This window comes from Lutra lutra, chromosome 5 (genome assembly GCF_902655055.1).
Source record: "Lutra lutra chromosome 5, mLutLut1.2, whole genome shotgun sequence".
NCBI lineage: Eukaryota > Metazoa > Chordata > Mammalia > Carnivora > Mustelidae > Lutra > Lutra lutra.
In genome coordinates this window covers 162,912,034-162,932,666 of record NC_062282.1, presented here as the reverse complement: position 1 = coordinate 162,932,666, position 20,633 = coordinate 162,912,034, and the positions used below count along the sequence as shown (strand labels likewise).

The window sequence follows — 20,633 nt, the reverse complement described above, 5'->3', positions numbered from 1 at the left end:
CTCTGGGTGGGGACAGGGGTCCGGGGGTCCTCCTCCTGTGGGGGTCCCTCCACTGGGCTGTGGTGCGGGCCAAGTGCCATGCTCTGCCTTGTGTGAGGTCCCTGTGTTCCAGGGAGGTCACTGGAGCCAGGGCAGCCTTGGGGGTGGGAGAGGGGCTGGCCTGGTCCATGCCCAGGCCATGCTGCTGTGGTGGGACCCAGGCAGACCCCCCCAAGCACAGATGCACATTGGAGGGCAGGTGGGACCCTGGCCGGGAGGCAGGTGAGGTGGGGCCAGACTGATGTGCAGAGGGAGGGGCACAATCAGGGGAGGCCCCTGCCCTCTCTGGGCCCTGTCCAGCCCCGGGGACAATCGGGAATTCAGACCCCAGTCCTTGGGGGGAACAATGGAGCCCTTGAAGGCCCTCCCCCCACATTGTGCTTGGTGGTGAGAGGTAGCCCTGGGTCAGGCCCAGGACTCGGCCAGGCACTCATCCTGGGAGCATCTCTGTCCAGCCAGCTGGCAGGTGGAAGACCTCAGGGACTCCCATTTCCTGGCCTGGAAAAGGTAGGGCACTGCCTGGGGGCCAAGTGTGGGCAGCCGTAGGGGGATGAACAACATGCACCCTCTCCGTGGGCCCGGGGTGTCAGGCTCAAGAGAGGCAGGCAGGGAACACCAGGTCCTGAACCTGGCAGGACTGCTCTCCTGTTCTCGGGATCAAACGGGATGGTGGGGGAGGTAGGGGCCCCCAGGGCTGCTCAGGCCAGCTGGTGAGCAGGAAGGGAAGGGAAGGGAGTGCACCGGGGACCTTCCCCAGCAGCTGGGGCTCCTCAGGCTATGCTGGTGCGGCCAGCCCACGCCAGCCCACCAGCTGTGGTGTGTCCGGAGGCCGGCCTCAGATGGTTCGGGCCTGGCAGGAGGCTGGGGAGGCTTACCCCGCACACATGGGCAGATGCACTGGGGTGGGTACACCTGCCGCTGAGCGCCCTGCTCCTGACCCAGCCTGGGTTTCCTTCCCACAAACCCTCATGGGGGCCTGCTAGACCCCAGGTCCTCAGCTCTGGGCCCCAGGGGTCACCGGGAGCAGACCAGAGCCCTGTTGTCCAGGAGCGGCCCCCCGTGTGCCACAGATGTTGTGAGTGAGTTGTCTGGGCAGCCCAGGCAGGAGTGGGGTGCAGGCAGGTGGCCCTGGGCAGGGTGCCAGGCTGGGCGGTGGCAGTTTGGGGAGGGGTAGAGGCCCCATGCACAGCAATGGTGGCCCCAGGCCGGCCTGCAGCATCACGGAGCCCCAAGGGGTGCTCTCGCGGGTTCCAGCCCTCTCCCCACGCTCAGGGCTCCCCGCAGACCTCCCTGTTGTGTCTGCTCTGGGAAACCCCCACGAGTCCCTCCGCAGATCCGGCCCCCCCGTGGGAGGAGGACCCTCACTGAAAGCAGGGACTGCAGAGAATGCTTGCTGGCCCCACCAGCCTCCCCAGTTCATCCCACCTCTGCCTCTGCCAGCCTGCCCCGGGCCTGAGGGGCGCTCTTGTGCGTAAGCGGGGGTGAGTTAGGCGAGTGCGCAGATGCGTGCAAGGTCAGGGTCTGAACATGGACGGCGCTGGTGCTGGCAGGCTGAGCACCCTGTGAGGGTGGAGCTCCCTGGGGCAGACCTTGCAGGCTGAGTGCGGAGCAGGAGGGGGCCTGAAGGGGGCCCTGCTGGGGGACCCAGGGGCAGCTGTTGTCCACCCTGAGTGCAAGACTGACTGGTGTGCCCGGGAGCTGCACGGGGTGGGAGGGTGGGGGCAGGGGAGACTGTGGGGTCGCCTGTGGCCCAGCCAAAATTCAGGGCCAAGCTGACATTGGGGTGCTTGTCAGCACTCTAGGTTCTGGTTCCCCCAGGATCCCACGGAGGGATCCCTTGCAGATCAGGTGAGCTGAGCATGCTTGGGGGGGGGGGGGTCCTGGTAAGGGCCTGGCAGCCCCTCCTTGGGGCGGAAGCTCAGCCTGCCCTGGAGTGGTTCCTGGGAGGAAGCAGGGCCAGGGATGGGAAGGAAATGGCTGGGCAGGCCCTGGCCCTTCCCTCTGCACACCCGTCCACTCCCAGGACCTTTGTTCAGACCCAGGGGTGAGGGGAGCTCAAGTGCAGAGGCCACTCATGAATGCCCGCCATCCTGCTGCCTGCTAGAGCCTACCACCCTCCTCCTGGCAGTCCAGCAGTCTCCCCTGAAGCCCTGGCTTCTCCTCCCAGATCCTGGCCTGCAGCCTGGAATCCTCCTCGCCCATGAGTATGATCCCACCCACACTTGCTCTGACCGAGCTCTGGGTGAGCTGCTGTCTGAAAGGTGCTAAGGTTCCTGCAAACCAGGACCCCTACCCCACCACCCCAACCCTGCCAGAGGCCCAGCCCCACTGGCTGCCTACTGGCAGCACTGGACGGCCTTGAGTCAGCCCCTCAGCCCTCCTGGGGGTCAGGGTCGTCCCTGAGGCCTGCAGCTCAGAGGGAGTCAGCAGAGGGAGGGGGAGCTACGTGGAGGGGGCTGCACACTGTTTTGGATTCCCTTTCCTTCCCCTTTTATTCACGTAACCTTGCCTATCAGTGCGTACTTGGGTCAGACCCTGTAACCCAGTCTGTAATACTGTGTTGCTCTGCTGTAACTCCAGCAGGTGTGGCTTCAGACACGGGGAGCTTCTGCAAGGTGCTGCCATGTCCCTCACTGTGTGCACACATGCAAGCAGGTGTGTGTGTGTGTTTGCATACTCCCTGTGTGGGTGTGTGTGCGCACATGCCTGCCTGTGCAGGTGCACATGTTGTGGGCTCGTGAGCGGAGTTCGTGGGCACGTGTGTGGATGAAAGGATGTGTGGGCACCCTGAGTGTGTGTGCATGAGTGTGCATGTGCGTGCTTATGTGCCTTGCTTCTCGCGGGTGTGTGCGCATGTGCTTGCACATCCTTCCTCACTCTCTGGCCCAAGCATGTGTTCTGGCACATTTCCTGCCCCATCATGGCCCCAGCAGCTTCTCCACAAGCTCAGGGGCCTTGACTGAGAGTGTGTGTGCTCATGGCTACGGAAGGGGCCTTGACCACGGTGCATGTGCTCATGGCTACGGATGTTGTCACATTTCCACCCTTCCAAATACGTGTGTGCACAAACCTGTGTACACACATGTGACCCTGACATTCCCTGGGGAGTTGTCCGTGTCCTGTTCAGCCCCAGATCTCCAGTGCTAACCCCCGACATTCCAGCCCCTCCCCTCCCTGGCAGGTCTATGGCCCCCAGGTAGTGAGGAACCCCAGACAGTGGTAAATAAAGCTGATGGGGGACTGTACTGCGGTCCCAGCCTAGGAGGCAGATTGGAGGAGGGGCAGGGCATGGGGTGTGGGTGGGCACAGATGCATGTGGGGGCATGTATTGGGGAGGCCTGGCATGTGGGACCATGTACAGGGCAGGGTATGGGATGCGGGCCATCACAGGCACGCCTGGCGTACAGGGCAGGTCTGGCATATGGGGTCATGTTCGGGGTAGGGCATGGAGGGGGTGAACTTGGGCGGGCATGGAGTAGTTTCCAGGGGTATGCAGGGTGGGTCAGGGCATGGAGCGTAGGATGTGGTCCTGGTGTGGACATGTGTGGGCACATGAGTGTGTGCAGGTTAGGGTGTGTGCAAGGTGTGAACGGAGCAAGGATGTGGGTAGGGGTGTGGTGGAGCGTGGACATGTGCAAGTGTGCATGGGTGTGTGAGGGGCAGGTATGCCGGGGGTGAGGCCCTGCAGCTGTGGGCTCCGCCTGGGGTGGAAGTTACCTGGCGTGGGGCCATGTGTGCTTGGCTGTTATTGCAAAGTTTTGGGAGTTCCAGAGGCGTGGTCAACAGGCCCCCTAAGGTGACTGGTGGGTTAGGCTCTCAGAGAGCAAGGCAGAGCCTGGCAGAGTTGCATGCAGGGTTTGCTGATGGTGTGCAGGGGTGCAGGACAGAGAGCCGTGCAGGGTAAGGACCAGAGTTTGCCATCTGCCCATGTCAGCAGACATCTTGGGCCAGAGGGCTGGATTTGGAGTGTCCTTCTGCAGGGGCTCAAGCCAGAGCTGGTCAGTGCAGCCTCCTGACCGCAGAATGACCCTGGTGTCCCCAAGTGTGTGACACAGACCCTGCACACACATACACATGGCACTGGGCATTGGCCCTCGCCGGAAGAGCCAGAGGGTGGTGCCATCTCTGAGTCTTTGCCCTCCACCCAAGCTCGCTGACTCCCCCACTGCACAGGGACAAGGAGGAGGGGAGCCTCGCTGCCTCTGACTCCTGCTGCCCAGATTGTACCCCCCTCACCACTGAAGTCCTGCAGAACCAGCTCTGATTACCCCCTCTCCTGACACCTCTCATCATTTGGCCTCTGCCCCTTGGGGCTGCGCCCCCAGGGGGGCAAGCGCTGCTTCTCACCCCTCAGGGCAGGGTCTGCCTCAGTACTCAGCTAGAGCTAATCTCAAGAGCCCCCTCTGGGGGTCTCCTCAAGCTGGCATGGGCATGGTAGGCACATGTTCACTCCAGGAAGTAACAAACATGACAGCAAGGCTCCCACACATGCCTAGATCACACACCAAGGAGTTCTTCCTCTTCTCACTTCTCTGGGGGGCTCCATCTTGGGAGGAAAAGAGCTGGGGGCCTCCTGCCACCCCTTTTTGGGCTCCTGCGGAGGTGGGACTGTCAGGTCAGGGGCGGGGACAGATCCTAGAAGAGTTGGGGTTAGAAAACCCAGGGAGAACAGCCAGCCTGGCAGGTGCGGGTGGGGGGGCCTGGTGTGTGTCCCAGCCTGAGAGGGAGGGCTGGACGTGTGACTGTGTAGCTGGGAGGGTGTGTGCATTAGTGCATATGTGTCTGAGTGCACACGTGCAAGTGTGGTTATGATGTGTGAGTGCACCAGCACATTTGTTGTGTGCATGTGCATATGTGAATGTGTGTGTCTTGGTGTGTGGACATCTGTGCATTTGATTATTAGTGTGTGCATGCACGAGTGTGCATCTGTGTCTGTGGGTTCATATGTGCAGCTGCAGGCACATGTGCGTCTCAGTGCATGGGTGGGTATGCATTTGAGGAGGGCTTGTGTGTGTGTGGCTCTGAGAGGGGCAAGGCACACAGATGTGAGGAAGAAGGGTCACTTCCCCAGGAACCCCAGCAACCCCCTCTTCCTGCCCCCACCCAAAGGGAGAGGCCCCAGCTGCATAAAGACGAGCTTCCCCAGAGCCGCCCCCCGGCCTCGGCTGCTCCATCCCACACCTGCCCACGCTGCCTCCTGGGCCCAGAAGGAGGGGATCAGAAGCAGCAGGCACTCAGGGGGCTCCTATCCCCAAACCATCCCAAAGCAGGTACTGGCCTTAGTCACGATGGAGGGAGGGTGGGCCCTGGGGGGCTGCAGCCCCTCTCCCCTTCCTGGAGGCTCAGGATGATGAATAGCAGTGCCATGCTCTCCTGGGCGCAGGCCCACCAGGGGATCAGCACTGGTCTGGGATGTGGTGAGTGGCCCCATGGCGGTCTCCAGGTGTCATGGATGCCCTGATGTCTGTGTGCCTTGCTGGACCAGTCCCCATTCTGAACAGATGCCTGGCCTCACCTGGCTTCCCAGCGGACCTGTCCTTGCTACATTTCTGCAGAGAACAGGGTGGTGGTGTCTGGACAAGACGGGGAAGCAGCCCAGAGGGCTGGCCAGTGGCCCGTAGGCCAGCAGGGTCTCTTGAGGAGTGTCGGGAGGAGTCTGGGGGTTCTCAGTGGAGAGGGAGGAAGCAAAGGCTCAGTGGAGGGTGTGGACAGGGATGTGGGGTGGGTTGTGCTGCTGGAGACTGGAACCAAAAGTGCTCCAGGGGCTGGGGGCCTGGAGGGCTCCGTGGGATGCTGCAAACAGGACCCCAGGAGACCCTCTTCAGTGGCCTGAACTCTGCCTGAGTGGGGCTGGAGGGCCATGGGTCTGAGCTGAGGCCCCACAGCCCCCAGACCCTGATTGGGGCTGGCCTCGGTCTCGCTGTGTGCTCTCAGGGCCTGGGGTGGGGTCTCCGGATCTGGGGGAAGGCTGCAGTTTGCAAGGGGCTGGGCTGTCCGGGGCGTGGGGAGGGTGTGGGGGGCTGGCGCTGCCACAGCAGGGACTAGAGGAGGTGGCATGGGGTGAGCCAGGGCTGCCTCTCCACATATCCATCCAGAAGGCAGAGTCAGGACCAAGGGTGCTGCCCCTTTCACTGAAGGTGGTAAGCCCCCCAGACCTTACTAGACAAGGTCCCTGGCTCCCCCTCTGCCTCCCCGCAGTGCTCCCGAGACTCCCCCCCCCCCCGGGGGGGGCGCTCCTCCTGGCCTGCTCTCCTCCCCGCCCAGCCCTGCCCCACGTTGAGCTCCGCTCCGGCCCCCGCAGGTCCCGTCCCCCGCCCCTATGACCAACATGAGCTGGAGCTTCCTGACGCGGCTGCTGGAGGAGATCCACAACCACTCCACGTTCGTGGGCAAGGTGTGGCTCACCGTGCTGGTGGTCTTCCGCATCGTGCTCACGGCCGTGGGCGGGGAGTCCATCTACTCAGACGAGCAGACCAAATTCACGTGCAACACGCGGCAGCCGGGCTGCGACAACGTGTGCTACGACGCCTTCGCGCCCCTGTCGCACGTGCGCTTCTGGGTCTTCCAGATCGTGGTCATCTCCACGCCGTCCGTCATGTACCTGGGCTACGCCGTGCACCGCCTGGCGCGCGCCTCGGAGGACGAGCGCCGCCGCGCGCCTCGCCGCCGCCCCGGCCCTGGCCGCCGCCCGGCCCGTGCGCCTCTGCCACTGCCCCCGCCGCCGCACCCCGGCTGGCCCGAGACCGCCGGCCTGGGCGAGGAGGAGCCCATGCTGGGCCTGGGCGAGGAGGACGAGGACGCGGGGGTGGCCGATGGCTTAGGCGAAGAGGCCCAGGCGGAGGACGCGGGCATGGCCAAGGGCGCGGGCACTGACGGCAAGGCGTCGGGGGTCCCGGGTCCAGTCGGGCAGCACGACGGGCGGCGGCGCATCCAGCGCGAGGGCCTGATGCGCGTGTACGTGGCCCAGCTGGTGGCGCGGGCTGCCTTCGAGGTGGCCTTCCTGGTGGGCCAGTACCTGCTGTACGGCTTCGAGGTGCGGCCCTTCTTCGCTTGCAGCCGCCAGCCCTGCCCGCACGTGGTCGACTGCTTCGTGTCGCGGCCCACGGAGAAGACCATCTTCCTGCTGGTCATGTACGTGGTCAGCTGCCTCTGCCTGCTGCTCAACCTGTGTGAGATGGCGCACCTGGGCCTGGGCAGCGCGCAGGACGCGGTGCGCGGCCGCCGGCCACCAGCTGGCCCCCCGGGCCCCGCGCCGCGCGCGCCGCCCTGCACGCTGCCCGCCTCTCCCGCAGGCCTAGCCTGCCCGCCAGACTACAGCCTGGTGGTGCGCGCAGCTGGGCGCGCACACTCGCACGACCAGGACCTGGCCAGCCTGGCGCTGCAGGCGCTGCGGGACGGGCACGCGATGGGAGACCGCGACAGCCCGCCGTGCCCCGGCCTCCCCGCGGCTGCCCGGGGGCCCCCACGGGCTGGCGCCCCCGCCTCCGGCTCGGGCAGCGCCACGTCGGGGGGCACGGGCCCGGGCGGGGGCCAGGCCAGGCCAGGCGCCAAGCCCAGGTCTGGCTCAGAGAAGGGCAGTGCCAGCAGCAGGGAGGGCAAGACCACCGTGTGGATCTGACGGCCCCGCGCTGACGTGGCCTGTCCTCCCTCCAGGCCGAGGCTGGGGTGGGGGGTTGTGGGGGAAGGCCCAGGGCTGGGCGCTCAGGGCTCTCTTTTTCCTCCTCTTCCCTCTCCCCTCCCCCTCCTCCCCCTCTCTCCCCTTTCTCCTCCTCAGCTGCCCACACTCTCGGGAGGGGAGGGGGGAGCGGGGAAGGCATTGCCCGCTGGACACCGGCCCCTCCCTGCATGAGTCCTGGCTCTGTCCAGGGTAGGATCTGCAAGAGCCCCCAGCTCGGATCCCTGAAGGTGGAAGATGTGGATAGGACCTCCCACCCCCAGGGCCTGGCCTAGCCGCGCCAGGTGTGGGGGGCGGTGCTGGGTCCTCTCCCTGGAGACCCTCTGGGCTCTCTGGCTGGCTCCGCTGGGTCAGGACAAGAGATCTCCTCCCCTGCAGCAGCTCACAGAGGTCACCGGGGGTGCCTGGCTTGAGGAACTGGGGGCACTGTGCTGGGTCCCTACTCTCTGAGGCAGCAAAGGGGGCTCACTCCCCGCACCCCCACCCCAACCGCACTTCGTGTTTTGTGCACAGCTGGAAGCAATCCTAGGTCTTTCTTGTACAGAAGAGAAACTGAGGTTGGATGGGCCTGGCCCCTACTGGGCCCCGTGCTCTCCATTCCCCACCTAGACAGCTGGACAGAGGCCCTGGGGTGGACAGATCACACCCTCTGGAGCCCCTCCCCTGGGACATCATGGAAGTCCCGCAAAGATGTTGGTTCACATTCTGCCGGGTCATGCTTTGGCACTGGCCATTTTGGGGGAAGGGGTTCTGGGGCTCCTACCTACCCCTTCTCTGGCCTCCAGCCCCCTCCCTAATTCATACACAGTGTCCAAAACCAAGGAAGCCAAATAAAACTAACTTTTGTTTACAACTGCGTATGTGGGTGCATGTGGGGCATGCACACACGTGTAGAGTGTGCACACATGTGTGAGTGTGAGTGCATGCATGTGTGTGTGTGTACCGCTGCCCTCCAGGGACATGTTGTTCAGCTCTAGGCTGGCTGGGAGAAGCAAGGCTCAGGCCACATGGGTGCCTCTCTGTGCCACACACAGGGGCAAGGGTTGGGGGCACCACTGGACATGCAGATTGTGAGAAAAAGAAAGCAGGCAGGCCCACATGCTCTGAGCCCAAGGTTGGCCTGCAGTCAGAGGACAGCGGACACTGTCTGCACACTGGCCACAGCCTGCAGCATGAGTGGCAGAGGGGACACTCAGGTGGTGGAGGGGGGAGTCAGCTGCTGCCAGCAAGGAGCCCTTCTGACTTGACTTCAATGACCCCAGCCCTCCTTAGGCCAAGAGCAGGCTGTGACAAGCCCTCCTGGGCTGCAAACCCTCTTTAGTGCCCCCAGGCCACACCCAGACCCGGGTCAGCCTGCTTCTGATGCCCGGGACATGCCGAGTCCCCCAGGGGAGCCCCACCTCAGGAAGTCCTAGAGAGCCCAGCCAGTTCAGAATCAGAGCAAAGACACATGTCCCCTCTGTGGGAGAGGAGGTCTCATGGGGGCCGAATGCCCCTGATCTGGTGTGCTGCTGGCATGGTCAGTCTGGGGGAAGCCGGTCTCTGCAGTGGGGCTTTTGTGTGGCCTGGGCCTCCTCCCAGCACGGGGGCTCCAGAGGACCTGGCAAAGGCCAATGATTCTTGTCACCAGCCCAGGAGTCACACCATTTTCACTGCACCTAGAGGCTTGTGGGATCCAGGAACAAACAGGACCCTTCTGGTTGGGTCAGCCTGTTAAGAGGCACACATGGGATGGGAAATCAGATTGTGGCCACTGGAGAATGCCATCAGCCGCATGGTCCCTGCAAGCCTTGGTCATCAGCCTCGCCCAGGCTGGGAACTGCTCTTGGGGACTTGGTGGTTGCTTGAGGGCCCTTCCTAAACCCTCTGTAAATCACCTCTAGGGTGTGGGCTGTCCTGTGACTGTATCTCTATCGCCCTCCCCCAACCCCATTCTTAATTGTTCTAGATGCACTTTGAGGCAGTTTGGGTCAACAGGAAGAGGACCTGCCAGGGAGCTGCTGGGGAAATAGGTTGGCTGTGTGTGCCTGAATACAGAAGTCAGATATGGGGGAGGCTGAGTGTCAGTACCCAGTGATTTGTGCCAACACTGGCCTAACTGCCACAGTGAGGGTGTGTTTGTAGATGAGATTAACACTGACAGTCAGCACCCTTTGGTAAAGCAGATTGCTGTTCCCAATGTGGGTGGGCCTCGTCCAATCAGGTGATGGTCTGATGAGCAAGGCCAAGGTTCCTGGTCAGTCTGAGGGTTATATTTGTGTCAGCTTGACTGGCTGGGTGCCCAGAATGAGCACGGTTCTGGGAGTGTCTTTGAGGTGATGTGGCATGAAACTCACACTAACTTGCAGACTGAGTAGAGTAGATGCTCTCCCCACTGCGGGTGGGCCTGACCCAATCAGGTGAAGACAAAGTAGAACAAAAAAGGGGAGTCAAAGGGAACTCACTTTGCTGGAGTGTTTGAGCTGGGACATCAGTCTCCCATCTTCAGACACAGAATCAGGATGGAACTACACCCCAGCTCTCCTGGGACCCCACCTGCCCTGCAGATTTCAGACTCCTCAGCCCCATAATCACACGAGCCAATTTCTTAAGCTAAGTCTCTCTCTATATATACATATCCTACTGGTTCTGTTTCTCTGGACAGCCCCAGCTACTACACATCCCATCCCATCCCATCCCAGGGATCCATCAGTTTTGCAACCTCACCATAATGATAACCTTGGTTGTTTCCACACACTCCCCATGGACGTCACAGACTGCCCTAGGCCTGCAGGGTCCCCCATGATGCGGACACAGCCCCGATCTGACACTTGAACCCCTGCCCTACGGGACGAGGCACCAAGGCTCTCCAGGCTGTGAATTCCCAGAGGTGAAAACCGACCCCAGCAGCCTGCCTGGCACTTGAAGAAACACCTCCCCGTGGGTGCCTTGGTTTCCCCATGCACCTGGGATGGCCATGAGGATGGAGGACTGGACCTGGGGTGCAGAGAGGACCTTTACGGACCCCCCATCTTCTGGGGCATGCCACAGGCCAGAGGAAGAGCTCAGGCCTTCTGGCCCTCCTCATGGCCAGGCTAGTGGGCAGGATCAGACAGGATGGTCTTCTTGTCTGACTGTCATCCGTTTCCATGGCCAGAGCCAACTCGCCAGCTGTTTGGGGAGACTGTGGAGGGAGGTGGGGAGGGGCTGCTTGGACGCTCTCAGAATGGGGGCTGCTTCCTCCCTGCCTTTGGGAAGGGAGGAGACCATGAGGAGAGAATAACAGGAAACCACCCCTGGTCCAGCAGTGGCTGGGAAGTAGGGTCCAAAACCACCATGCCTGCCCGTTTCCCGGCTCCTGACCCCTCCCGGGCTCATGGCCTCAGAGGGGGGCAATGGCCCATGGATCCAGCTGCTGGACCCAGGCTGATAAGTGGGGTTCCCTGGGAGCCTCCGTGGCCCAACGGGCCCCAGCCCCTGCCCTTCCACCTCCAACGAGGCCAGGGAGCAACCCACATGCAGGGAGCCCTGCTGGCAGGGTGGCCCGAAGACCAAAGAGGGCTTTCTGGAGTGGGGGACCTGGACTAGCTGGCAGAGGCAGCCACTGGCCACGTGTAGCTCCAATGGCAGAGGCAGCCACTGGCCACGTGTAGCTCCGGGCCCTTCAGTTGGGGATCTGAAGGTTTCATCAGACTTCGTCTGAGCAACGTGCATGTTCCCAGTCCTGGTGGAGGTGGCTGCTGTGCTGAACAGTGCCAAGCAGGCTCAGCTTACTGCCCAGTGGGAAGGTCAGGGACTGTTCCGGGTGGCGCCTGGGCGGCTGCTGGCCAGCCCTGCAGCAGGGCTGGTGGGAAGCACATTCCTCCACTGGCTGCGGGCCAGGCTGATGTGAGGCTGGAGGAACGTGACCCCCAGTCTGTGTCATCCTGGCTGCTTCCTCCCTGGTCCTCCTGGGCTGGTAGGGGGGTGCTGGGTCACCTGTGGAATGCCAGGCCAGGAGAGGAAGACCTTCTCCACCAAGGGCAAGCAGCCAGGGGAGTCGCATACCAGGACTGGCAGGTCACAGACAGGCTGGGAGGCCCGGGGCGGGGGGGGCTGCTCTGTGCTCCTAGCATGCCCATCAGCGCAGAAGGACCAGGCACCTCTCAGGTTTGGGGCAGCATGGCCTCGAGGAGGGTTGGGGAGTGCTGGGGTAGCTGGCGGGTGCAGGGCCCTGGGTAAGGCTGTCCTGAGGCATGGGGACCGTGTGCCAACAAGCCCTTCCTGTGGAGATGGCCTGGATGGAGGCTGGTGTGAGGCACCCATGTTGTCTGGACCCCGGGGATGAGTGTACAGAGATAGGAAACCAGACCAATCAGCGGGGCCTCCAGCGCCTCAGAAGCAGGCTGGGGCGGGGGTCAGCCTGGTGTCCGTGGCCAGTGTTTAGACCACAGGTGGAAGGCCACAGCCCCTTCATGGGGGTGGGGGGCTCAGGGTGCACGTGGCTGCACCAGCCAGAGTTTTCCCCAAGGGGTGCCCTCAGCATTCAGTCCCGAGGATACCGCCCAGCTAACCCCAGGGGACATGCTGCAGGGGGGCCTGGTGACACATGGAAGCTCGACCTGCTGGATGCAGGTGTGGGGTGGGGAGGCCGTGTGAGGACATGGAACGGTGGGGGCCTGGGGAGCTGGGTGGAGGGGGATGTTTGGCAGGCTGCGGGTCTGGAGCGTACACGTGGGTTTGCAGTGACCCATGGGTGGTACAGCAGGTCAGGTGAGGTCAGATGGCACTGCACAGAAGGGCCAGGCTGTACGTGCCCACAGCGCTGCTACAGGGGCTCAGACAGGTGGGCCAGGACTGGAGGGGTGGGGGGCAGGGAGCACAGGCTTCCTGAAGGCTAGGGAAGGCCCGTGGGAATTTGTGGCTATCCTGGCTGTGGTTCTGGGGAGCGCAGGTGGGACTCAGAGACAGGGCTGTGTCTCAGAGCACCCCCACAAAGGGGAGCATGGACCAGAGACAGTGGCTGATGGGGGAAATGGGGTTCCAAACCTCTGCCTGGGTACAGATATGCGCTCCCAACATCCTCGTGCAGAAACTCTAACCTCCCCGTGTGACTGTCCGGAGATGGGCCCTGGGGAGGGAGTCAGGGTTCCATGAGGTCAGAGAGGTGGTGGGGATCGGGGTGGGGGGGGAAACACAGGAGAAGGGACACCAAACACAAGAAGCCACTGCCTGCATGCCACGGAGAGGGACCTCACCAGAAACCCACCCTGTTCTGGGACGCTGGAGACACAGAAGTCTGTGTCTGGAGATGGGAGCTGTTTAGGCCCCAGTCTGGGGCACCTGTTATACAGATAATTGATAACTGACACACCAAGGGAATGGTGTGGCGGGTCCTTGAAAAGTTAGACACAGGATCACCATACAGCCTGGCAATGCCACTTGGGCTCTATACACCAGTGACAGTGGGATTACTAACAAGAAGCATGGCCCAGGTTTCTGGCACAGAGCCCCTAAAACCCTTGGAGTTCTCACTGCTGAGAGCCATGAAGGCGGCTTCTGTTACATAATGAAGTGACTTTGGAAAGCCCCTCAGGGTGGGGGCTAGTGGCCAGGGGACCAAACCCTGGGACCCCCTAACCTAGGGGGTGGGGAGAGAGCCAGAGGTGGGATCCATCACCCCCCACCAACGGCCCAGAATTGAATCCATCGGGCCCACGGTCGAAGCCCCCATAAACCCCACAAGGCCGGGCTTGGAGAACTTCTGGAGACCAGGTCAGATGTAGGGAAAGGGACGCCCCCAGAAGGACAGAAGGACCGGGAAGCCCCAGGCCCTGCCCCCAGTGTGTCCTCCACTGGCTACTTCGGAGTCCTGTCTTATCACAATAAAGGGATTAATGCAGGAAGGAGAATGTTTCCCTGAGCCCTGTGAGCCGCTCAGCACGTGCGTGGAACCCGTCGAGGGACCGTGGGGACCTCGGGTCTGTCGCGAGGGTCAGAGTGCGTGTGGGCCCCAGACTTGTGATGGGTCTGTGGTGCGGTGGTGTGTGGGCCTGAAGCATGACCGTGGGGGGATGAAACGGTCTCCCTCTGAGTGGGCGTGACAGAAACTCCGCGTTGGGGGGGGCAGGGACTCCGCTGGGGGGGATAGGGACTCCACAGGGGGCGTGACGCTGACTCCGTGTGGGTGTGACGCTGACTCCGCGGGGTCATGACGCAGACCCGCGTGGGTCCGACCCTGACTGCGTGTGGACCGGGTCAGAGCTGAGGGCCCCCCAGCTGGTGTGTGGCGCCCTCCCCCGCCCAAGCACACATAGTGACCCTAAAAGTCAGAGGGGAAGGACAGAGCAAGAGCAGAGGACCCCAGCAGCGTGGTTCCTGCACACCACACCCCAGGGGCTGCGACCATGGTCTCCAGGAGATGCGCACACACGTGGGAGCAACATTCACCACGGCCAAAGAGTGGAGCGACAAAATGTCCACCACGAGGAAATGGCTGCACAAACGGCGCTATGTCCACACAACAGAACCCTACCCACCCTTTAGGAGGAGCACCTGACACGCTCACGGCACCAGCCAGTCACAGAAGCACGCACACGGCATGATTCCGTTCGCGAGTCCGGTTCCCAGACGGAGGAGGGAGTGGGGGTTTCCAGGGCTGGCCGCGGGCAGGAAGGTCCCCAGTTCTGGCTGCCCACGATGTGAATGAGCTCCACGGGGCTGACGGTGTCTGGATGAAAGGATGGGGATGGCTCCCCACGGTAACGCCAGGGGAACTCTGCTCCCACAGCAGGGGCAGCGCGGGGATCAGCGCAGGTGCCCAGTGCAGGTGCCCGGGCCAGGAGCAGCCAGGGGTGGGGCGGAAGGCTGACGGACAGCTCGAGGCCCTGCCCCACCCCTCCCGTCCCCGCGGCCAGACGCAAGCCCCGCCCCCCGCAACAAGTCCCACCTCACGCGCTCCGTTCCCGCCCCTCCCTGGCACAAACCCCGCCCGCAGATACGAGTCCCACGGCACACGCTCCGCCCTGCCCCCAGACCCAAGTCCCGCCCCGCACGCCCCATCCAGGCTCCGCACCGCCCCGTCCATGCTCCTCTCCGGCAAAGACCCACACACGCACGCCCCACCCCAGACACAGGTCCCGCCCCACAAGCTCCGCCCTGCATGCCCCACCACGCCCCACACAGAAGCCCCGCCCCGCATGCCCCACCACGCCCCACACAGAAGTCCCGCCCCACACGCCCCACCCCAGACACAGGTCCCGCCCCGCATGCCCGGCCCCGTCCCACACAGGTCCCACCCCACACGCTCCGCCCCGCCCCAGACACAGGTCCCGCCCCACACGCTCCGCCCCGCCCTCAGACACAAGCCTCGCCCCACACGCTTAGTCTCCGCTTCTCCCCGGCACAAGCCCCGCCCGCTCAGCCCCGTCCCTCGCGTCCACCCGCCCGCCGCCAGGGGCCGCTGTGGCGTCCACCCACCCGCCCGCGCCGGCAGCCCCGTCACGCCGCCTCACTCCTTCCCAAGATGGCGGCCGCGGCCCTGCTCCGGGGCGCGGTTCCGGGACGCAGCGGCCCGGCCTGGCAATGGCGGCTGCGCGCGACCCCGAGGTGTCGCCTGGTCCACGGCTCGGGCCGTCACGGTGACGACCCCACGGGCGGCGCGGCTTGGGCCTACTTCCCGCTACGCGAGCGCGCCTTGCTGCGCGTGCGCGGGCCCGACTCCGCGCCCTTCCTCCTGGGGCTGCTGACCAATGAACTGCCGCTTCCGGGTCCTGCGAACGGCGCGACCCCGCCCCCAGCACGGGCGGGCTACGCCCACTTCCTCAACGTCCAGGGCCGCACGCTCTACGACGTCCTCGTCTACCGGTGAGCGCAGCAGCGGCGCAGGGGTGGGGCGTCCCAGGGAGGGACCGGCCGCTCCGGGAGGGTGCAGGTCTAGGAGTCTCCCCAAGCCGGGCATCTAGGCGGGGGCTCCCGGAGGCCGGGGAAGGCCGTCCAGAGCGGGGCACGGGGGGCGTGGAGGGCATCCAGGGGCAGACACCTGCGGTGGGAGGGACGCCCGAGGGGAGGCTACCTGAGGGGCGTTGGGGGAGGTACACCTGCGGGTGGGAGGGTAGTCCGGGGGGGGGCGAGTACCCTGAGGGTGGGAGGGGCACCTGAGGGTGGGAAGGGTCCCCAGGGGAGCACACCTGCGGGTGGTAGGGGTTCCTGGGGGGAGGCCACCTGAGGGTGGGGCGGCGTCTGGGGGAGGACTCCTGAGGGTGAGAGAGGCACTTGAGGGTTGGAGAGGCACCTGAAGGTGGGAGGGGCTCCCGCGGGGTGGGGAGCGCACCTGAAGGCGGGAGGGCACCTGAGGATGGGAGGGGGCCCCCGGGGGGAAGCACACCTGGGACGGGAGGGCCCCGCCCCCCCGGGGGAGGCCTAACCAAGGGTTGGAGGGGCATCGGTGGGAGGTTGTCAGAACTGGCACCCAGGGGCGGGCCAGCTGCTCGCACTTGGTCTCCAGGTGCGCACCTACTTGGGCTTAGCCCTGCTTGGGAAAGCAGTGGTGGGAGGTTTGCAGTGCTGCAGGGGGGATGGCCCCAGAGTTGGCGGCTCTCTTCCAAGGGAGGAGGTGAGGAGCCAGGTGCATTTGTCCCAGCCAGCCCTCCTGTTCGGTCCTCTGCTACCTACCTGCGTCTGTCTCAGGGGTCTGTCCCAGGGAGAGGGCCACTTCCCTGGGAGCCCAGCGCCCCCCTGCTTGGTGCTCTGGAATTTTTGGTGTCAGTGGCCTTGTTCCTTCCGCAGGGCTCCCTGTTCTGGCTTCCTGGAGACAGCATCTTGTCTCAGGGGTGGCTCTGGTGTTTTCCATTTGAAGTGGACTTCAAATGGGAAGGGAGGGGGAGCTCCCATGTAGCCGTCCTTGGTCCGCGTTGCCCCCCAGCTGATGGACCCTCATTGACGCTCCATCAGCTGGAGCCCTCCTTTCCTCGGGGGTTCACTCTCCATGGTGTGCCATGCTGTGGGCTTGGACGAGTGTGGAAGGATGTGTGCCCGTGACCCCAGTACCCTTCCCCCAGTTCCACACGCATTGTCTTGCCTCCTGTGATCTGGGGTGACGATCGGGTGGGACATGGGCCACTGCAGAGTGCATGCAGGTTCGTCCAGGTTCTGTGTGCTTGCATGTGCGTCTGCGTGTGTGCAGATGTCTGTGACTTGGTCATACATTTGGGCCCCTCCTCCCCCTGTGCAGCACACCTGCCCTTCTCAACCCCAGGAACTCGCCCAGCCGCTCCTCCCCACCTCTCAGGGTTGGTCATCTCAGCAGAGTCAGACAAAGGAAGTGGTGTGGAATTGGGTTCGCACACCTTGATTCCCTTTGGCTCTGTCCACCTGTATCAGTGTGGACCCGTGGCTCCTGTTTATGGGGATGAGGGTAGACAGGGTGTATATTGTAGGCTGAGTCCCCAGAGGTGGGGCAGCAAGCCGGCCCCTGCAGCACCTTCCTCTGAGGGTGACTGGTTTCTCCAGGGCAGCACTTAACGCTGTCCTGTCGGGGTCTGGGGGGGACCTGTCCAGCTGGTGAGGTCTGGGGGAGGGGCCTAGGACATCAGCTGGTGGGGTCTGGGGGAGGGGTCTGGGACATCAGCTGGTGGGGTCTGGGGGAGGGGTCTGGGACATCAGCTGGTGGGGTCTGGGGGAGGGGCCTAGGACATCAGCTGGTGGGGTCTGGGGGAGGGGTCTGGGACATCAGCTGGTGGGGTCTGTACTAGTCCATGGCCTCTCTCACACACACTCATGGATGGTCTTACCCACTCCTTGTCTCAGTTTCCACTGGGCTGTATGTCCTTGTTCCATCATTCTCTACAACCAGGATCCCAGCTAGGTACTTGGGTCATGGACATCTGCACTAAGGTCCCCTGCTCATCTGCCCATAAGCACCCCAGCTGTCCCACCTGGTTCCCACACTGGTCACGGGGTTCCAGGGTCCCTTCCGGGGGCATGGCTGCCCAGAGTGGGGGTTAGGGTATTCCTGGGCCCTCCAGAGTTCACCTGGGGGAAGCGGGGGTGGGAGGGGCGGCAGGGGGTGAGCACGGGGAGAGAGTGGCCTTACCGCACCCCCCCTTGTCCCTGATGTGTGTGCTGTCCTACCAGCTCCCCGAGCTTCTGACCCTCTTGAAGTCTGAGTGCCAGCACCTGAGACCTGCGGCCTCTGTGGAGCTAGAGAAGGCAGGTCCTGGCTGTCAGGCTGCTGGTGGCTTTCCATCTCACTGTGAGGGTGCACAGTACCATGCCCCCCATTCCCGGGACTTGCTCCCCACCCCACCCCCGGCCGACCCATGGCGTCTCACCCCTCACATCATCTGCCCCTTGGGCACGCACCAGCTCTGCCAGTACCCTGGGTTGGGAGGGACCGCGCAGCCATCCCGGGCAGTCAGCGGAGGTCTGTGGCCACGCACCCGGCCCGCCTTCAGGAGCCCCCGTCTCTGCCAGCAGACTCCCAGAGTGCGATCGTAGCGAGGTGCCCGCCTTCCTCCTGGAGTGCGACCGCGCGGTGCTGGGTGCCCTGCAGACGCACCTGGGGCTGTACAAGATCCGGCGGAAGGTCACCGTGGAGCCGTGCCCGGAGCTATACGTGTGGTCGGTGCTGCCCTGCACCCCAGTGGAGGCCTGCGGGGCTGCGCCACTGCGGGAGCCAGCCGAGAGGACCACCATCCTTGCTCGCGACCCCCGGACTGGCTGCATGGGCTGGCGTCTTCTCACCCAGGATAAGGGCCTGGCCCTGGTGTCCGGCGGCCAACTGGGAGACCTCCGGGACTATCACCGGCACCGGTACATGCACGGTATGAGCGCGGGACTGGGACGCGGTGGGCACGGGGAGCGGTGGGGGCTCGCGGTGTGGTGGGCTTCTGCCCTGGGAGGTCCGTGGTGAGGGCTCCTCTCCTCCAGCACTAGCTGGTCACTCCTCCCAAGCCCCCGACCTGTGCCAGACGATAGGGTGCAGAGAGTGGGCCCTGTGGGCAGCAGGGCTCAGGAGGGCCGCCCCCAGCCCCCAGTCCTCAGGGAGCTGCTTCCCTCCCACCCCACAGGCGTTCCCGAGGGCGTCCATGACCTGCCCCCAGGAGTGGCCCTGCCCCTGGAGTCCAACCTGGCTTTCATGAACGGTGTCAGCTTTAGCAAGGGCTGCTACATCGGCCAGGAGCTGACGGCGCGCACCCACCACATGGGTGTCATCCGCAAGCGGCTCTTCCCGGTGCGGCTGTCGGGCCCTCTCCCAGCAGGTGGCATCACCCCTGGGGCCTTGGTGCTCACTGAGTCGGGGCAGGCAGCCGGCAAGTACAGGGCCGGTCAAGGAGACGTGGGCCTGGCACTGCTGCGGTCGGAGAAAATCAAGGGCCCTCTCCACATCAGGACCTCTGAGGGTGGCCAGGTGGCCTTAACTGCATCCGTGCCAGACTGGTGGCCCACAGCCACCAAATAGCACTGGAAGTCCCCTGGCTTCTGTGGGCTTCGGAGCTGCCAGGGGTCATGGAGGGCCCTGCCTTTGGTTGGCCCCCACTGCCCATGGTGGTCCCGTTAATGCACCCCCCTCTGGAGGCCCCCCAGAGCAGTGGGCCCCCATGGCTGTGGGCATCGGGGTCGTGCTCCTTGTCCTCTGTGCTTCCCAGCGGGTCTGATACCCAGCTTGGGCTGTCCTCTCCGGCTGCTCTGTGGCTGGGACAGGGGGGTGGGAGGGGTGTGGGCAGGAGCTATCCCATGGCCTGGGGCCGAGGAGAGCAGGCCTGTACCTGCTTCCAGACTGAGCTGAGTTGCAGCTTCTGCCAGATGAGGGTGGATAAGACCCCAGCTCTGTGGGTTTGGGGGGCATTCCGCCATCAGCCCGGGACAAGGATGGTCCAGAGCCTTGCCCCTGGGCTGCCTGCACCCTTCCATCTGGTGTTGGTTGAAAGGACAGGTAGGCTGTGGGAAGTGCTGTGCTGTGTGCAGGCTGTGGGGTGCTCCACCTGTGCACCGTGGTCTCAGCAGCATACCCCTTTCCCTGAGCTGCTCAGGGTGCGGGAAGGAGCTTCTGTCTGCTTAATTTATGTGCTGCTGTTTTGGGATGTGGCTGTGTCTGCACAAGAAGAGCTGACTTTCTTCCCTTTTTAAACCACTGACTTCCATGGTCCCGTGCAATGTGAATCTCACAGTCATGGGGTGTCCCACTTGACACCCTGGCGTGGCTATTAAAGTGTGACCCAGAAGCAGCCCATGTGCAACTCTGGCTTCGTTTTGGGCGGAAGGTCGTGGGACATGGTTCTGGGTGGAGCATGGCAGATGGAAGCCAACAGCAGAGCCCTAGGAAGAGACCTCAGAGGCTGGGATGGGTGGGAGGCACCAGGTCTGGAGCAGATGGCGAGTGGCAGGTTGTGGGAGGCCTGGCTGCTCTGGGCCTCTCAACTCTGCTGCCTCTTTGTATCAGCTATGTGGTTTGCAAATATTTTCTCCCATTCTGGGCTGTCCTTTCCCCTTATCAGTGGTTTCGCCTCCTAGTCAGAAGTTTGTCATTCCATGGGGTCCCCCCTCCTGACAGGATTTTTCCTTTGTGCTTGGGTGTCATGTCCAGTTGTGGCTGGGACCACTGCCTGGGGAAATGTTCCCTGTGTTTTCTTCTGGGGACCTTACACTTGCTCCTTTGATCTCTTTTGGGTTAATCTTTGTGGACGGTGTGAGAAAGCTTCCAGTCCACTCTGCACATGTGGATATCCAGCCCGGTTTCTTGAGGACACTGTCCCTGACTCACTGAGCATTCTCAGAGAGATGGAGGCTTTCTGCGCGTCATGAGGATGCTGGGAAGGTGTTCACACCAGCTGAGTCTTTCCACAATGACAGTTGTATTTGGTCATAAAGGAGAGCTCATAACAGTTACAAAGCAGGCTCACACACCGTTCAATGGGTGACATGGCACGCAGAGCGGGACAGAAGACACACCACACGACGA

At 63.5% G+C, this 20,633-nt stretch overlaps 2 protein-coding genes across 5 annotated transcripts; both read left to right on the top strand.

The window, feature by feature from the left end:
* The first annotated feature begins 151 nt into the window (after positions 1-151).
* Positions 152-8,559, top strand: GJC2 (gap junction protein gamma 2). Of its 3 annotated transcripts, XM_047729029.1 has the most exons (3): positions 424-2,694; positions 5,149-5,309; positions 6,341-8,559. In XM_047729029.1, the coding sequence occupies exons 1-3, from the start codon at positions 2,685-2,687 to the stop codon at positions 7,655-7,657; spliced, it is 1,488 nt and encodes a 495-aa protein (XP_047584985.1). In that variant the 5' UTR covers positions 424-2,684; the 3' UTR covers positions 7,658-8,559. The 3 variants fall into 3 exon arrangements, with proteins under 3 accessions (XP_047584987.1, XP_047584985.1, XP_047584984.1); XM_047729031.1 differs by lacking the exon at positions 5,149-5,309 and having other exon boundaries at positions 152-546; XM_047729028.1 differs by lacking the exon at positions 424-2,694 and having other exon boundaries at positions 3,640-5,309.
* Positions 8,560-15,113: 6,554 nt separating this feature from the next.
* Positions 15,114-19,899, top strand: IBA57 (iron-sulfur cluster assembly factor IBA57). 2 transcript variants are annotated; one of them, XM_047729458.1, is made up of 3 exons: positions 15,114-15,538; positions 18,149-18,495; positions 18,742-19,899. In XM_047729458.1, exons 1-3 carry the CDS (start codon positions 15,198-15,200, stop codon positions 19,131-19,133), a joined length of 1,080 nt encoding a protein of 359 aa, XP_047585414.1. In that variant the 5' UTR covers positions 15,114-15,197; the 3' UTR covers positions 19,134-19,899. The 2 variants fall into 2 exon arrangements, with proteins under 2 accessions (XP_047585414.1, XP_047585415.1); XM_047729459.1 differs by lacking the exon at positions 15,114-15,538 and adding an exon at positions 17,344-17,537.
* Positions 19,900-20,633: the final 734 nt, after the last annotated feature.

What these genes read in the sequence shown, in the direction of transcription:
- GJC2 (XM_047729028.1), top strand. Translation starts at nt 4,848, where the DNA reads ATGATGTGTGAGTGCACCAGCACATTTGTTGTGTGCATGTGCATATGT. An exon ending in CCCAAACCATCCCAAAGCAG is followed by an intron (nt 5,310 to 6,340) that starts GTACTGGCCTTA and finishes CGGCCCCCGCAG; the next exon opens with GTCCCGTCCCCCGCCCCTAT.
- IBA57 (XM_047729458.1), top strand. Translation starts at nt 15,198, where the DNA reads ATGGCGGCCGCGGCCCTGCTCCGGGGCGCGGTTCCGGGACGCAGCGGC. An exon ending in TACGACGTCCTCGTCTACCG is followed by an intron (nt 15,539 to 18,148) that starts GTGAGCGCAGCA and finishes CTCTGCCAGCAG; the next exon opens with ACTCCCAGAGTGCGATCGTA. An exon ending in CCGGCACCGGTACATGCACG is followed by an intron (nt 18,496 to 18,741) that starts GTATGAGCGCGG and finishes CCCACCCCACAG; the next exon opens with GCGTTCCCGAGGGCGTCCAT.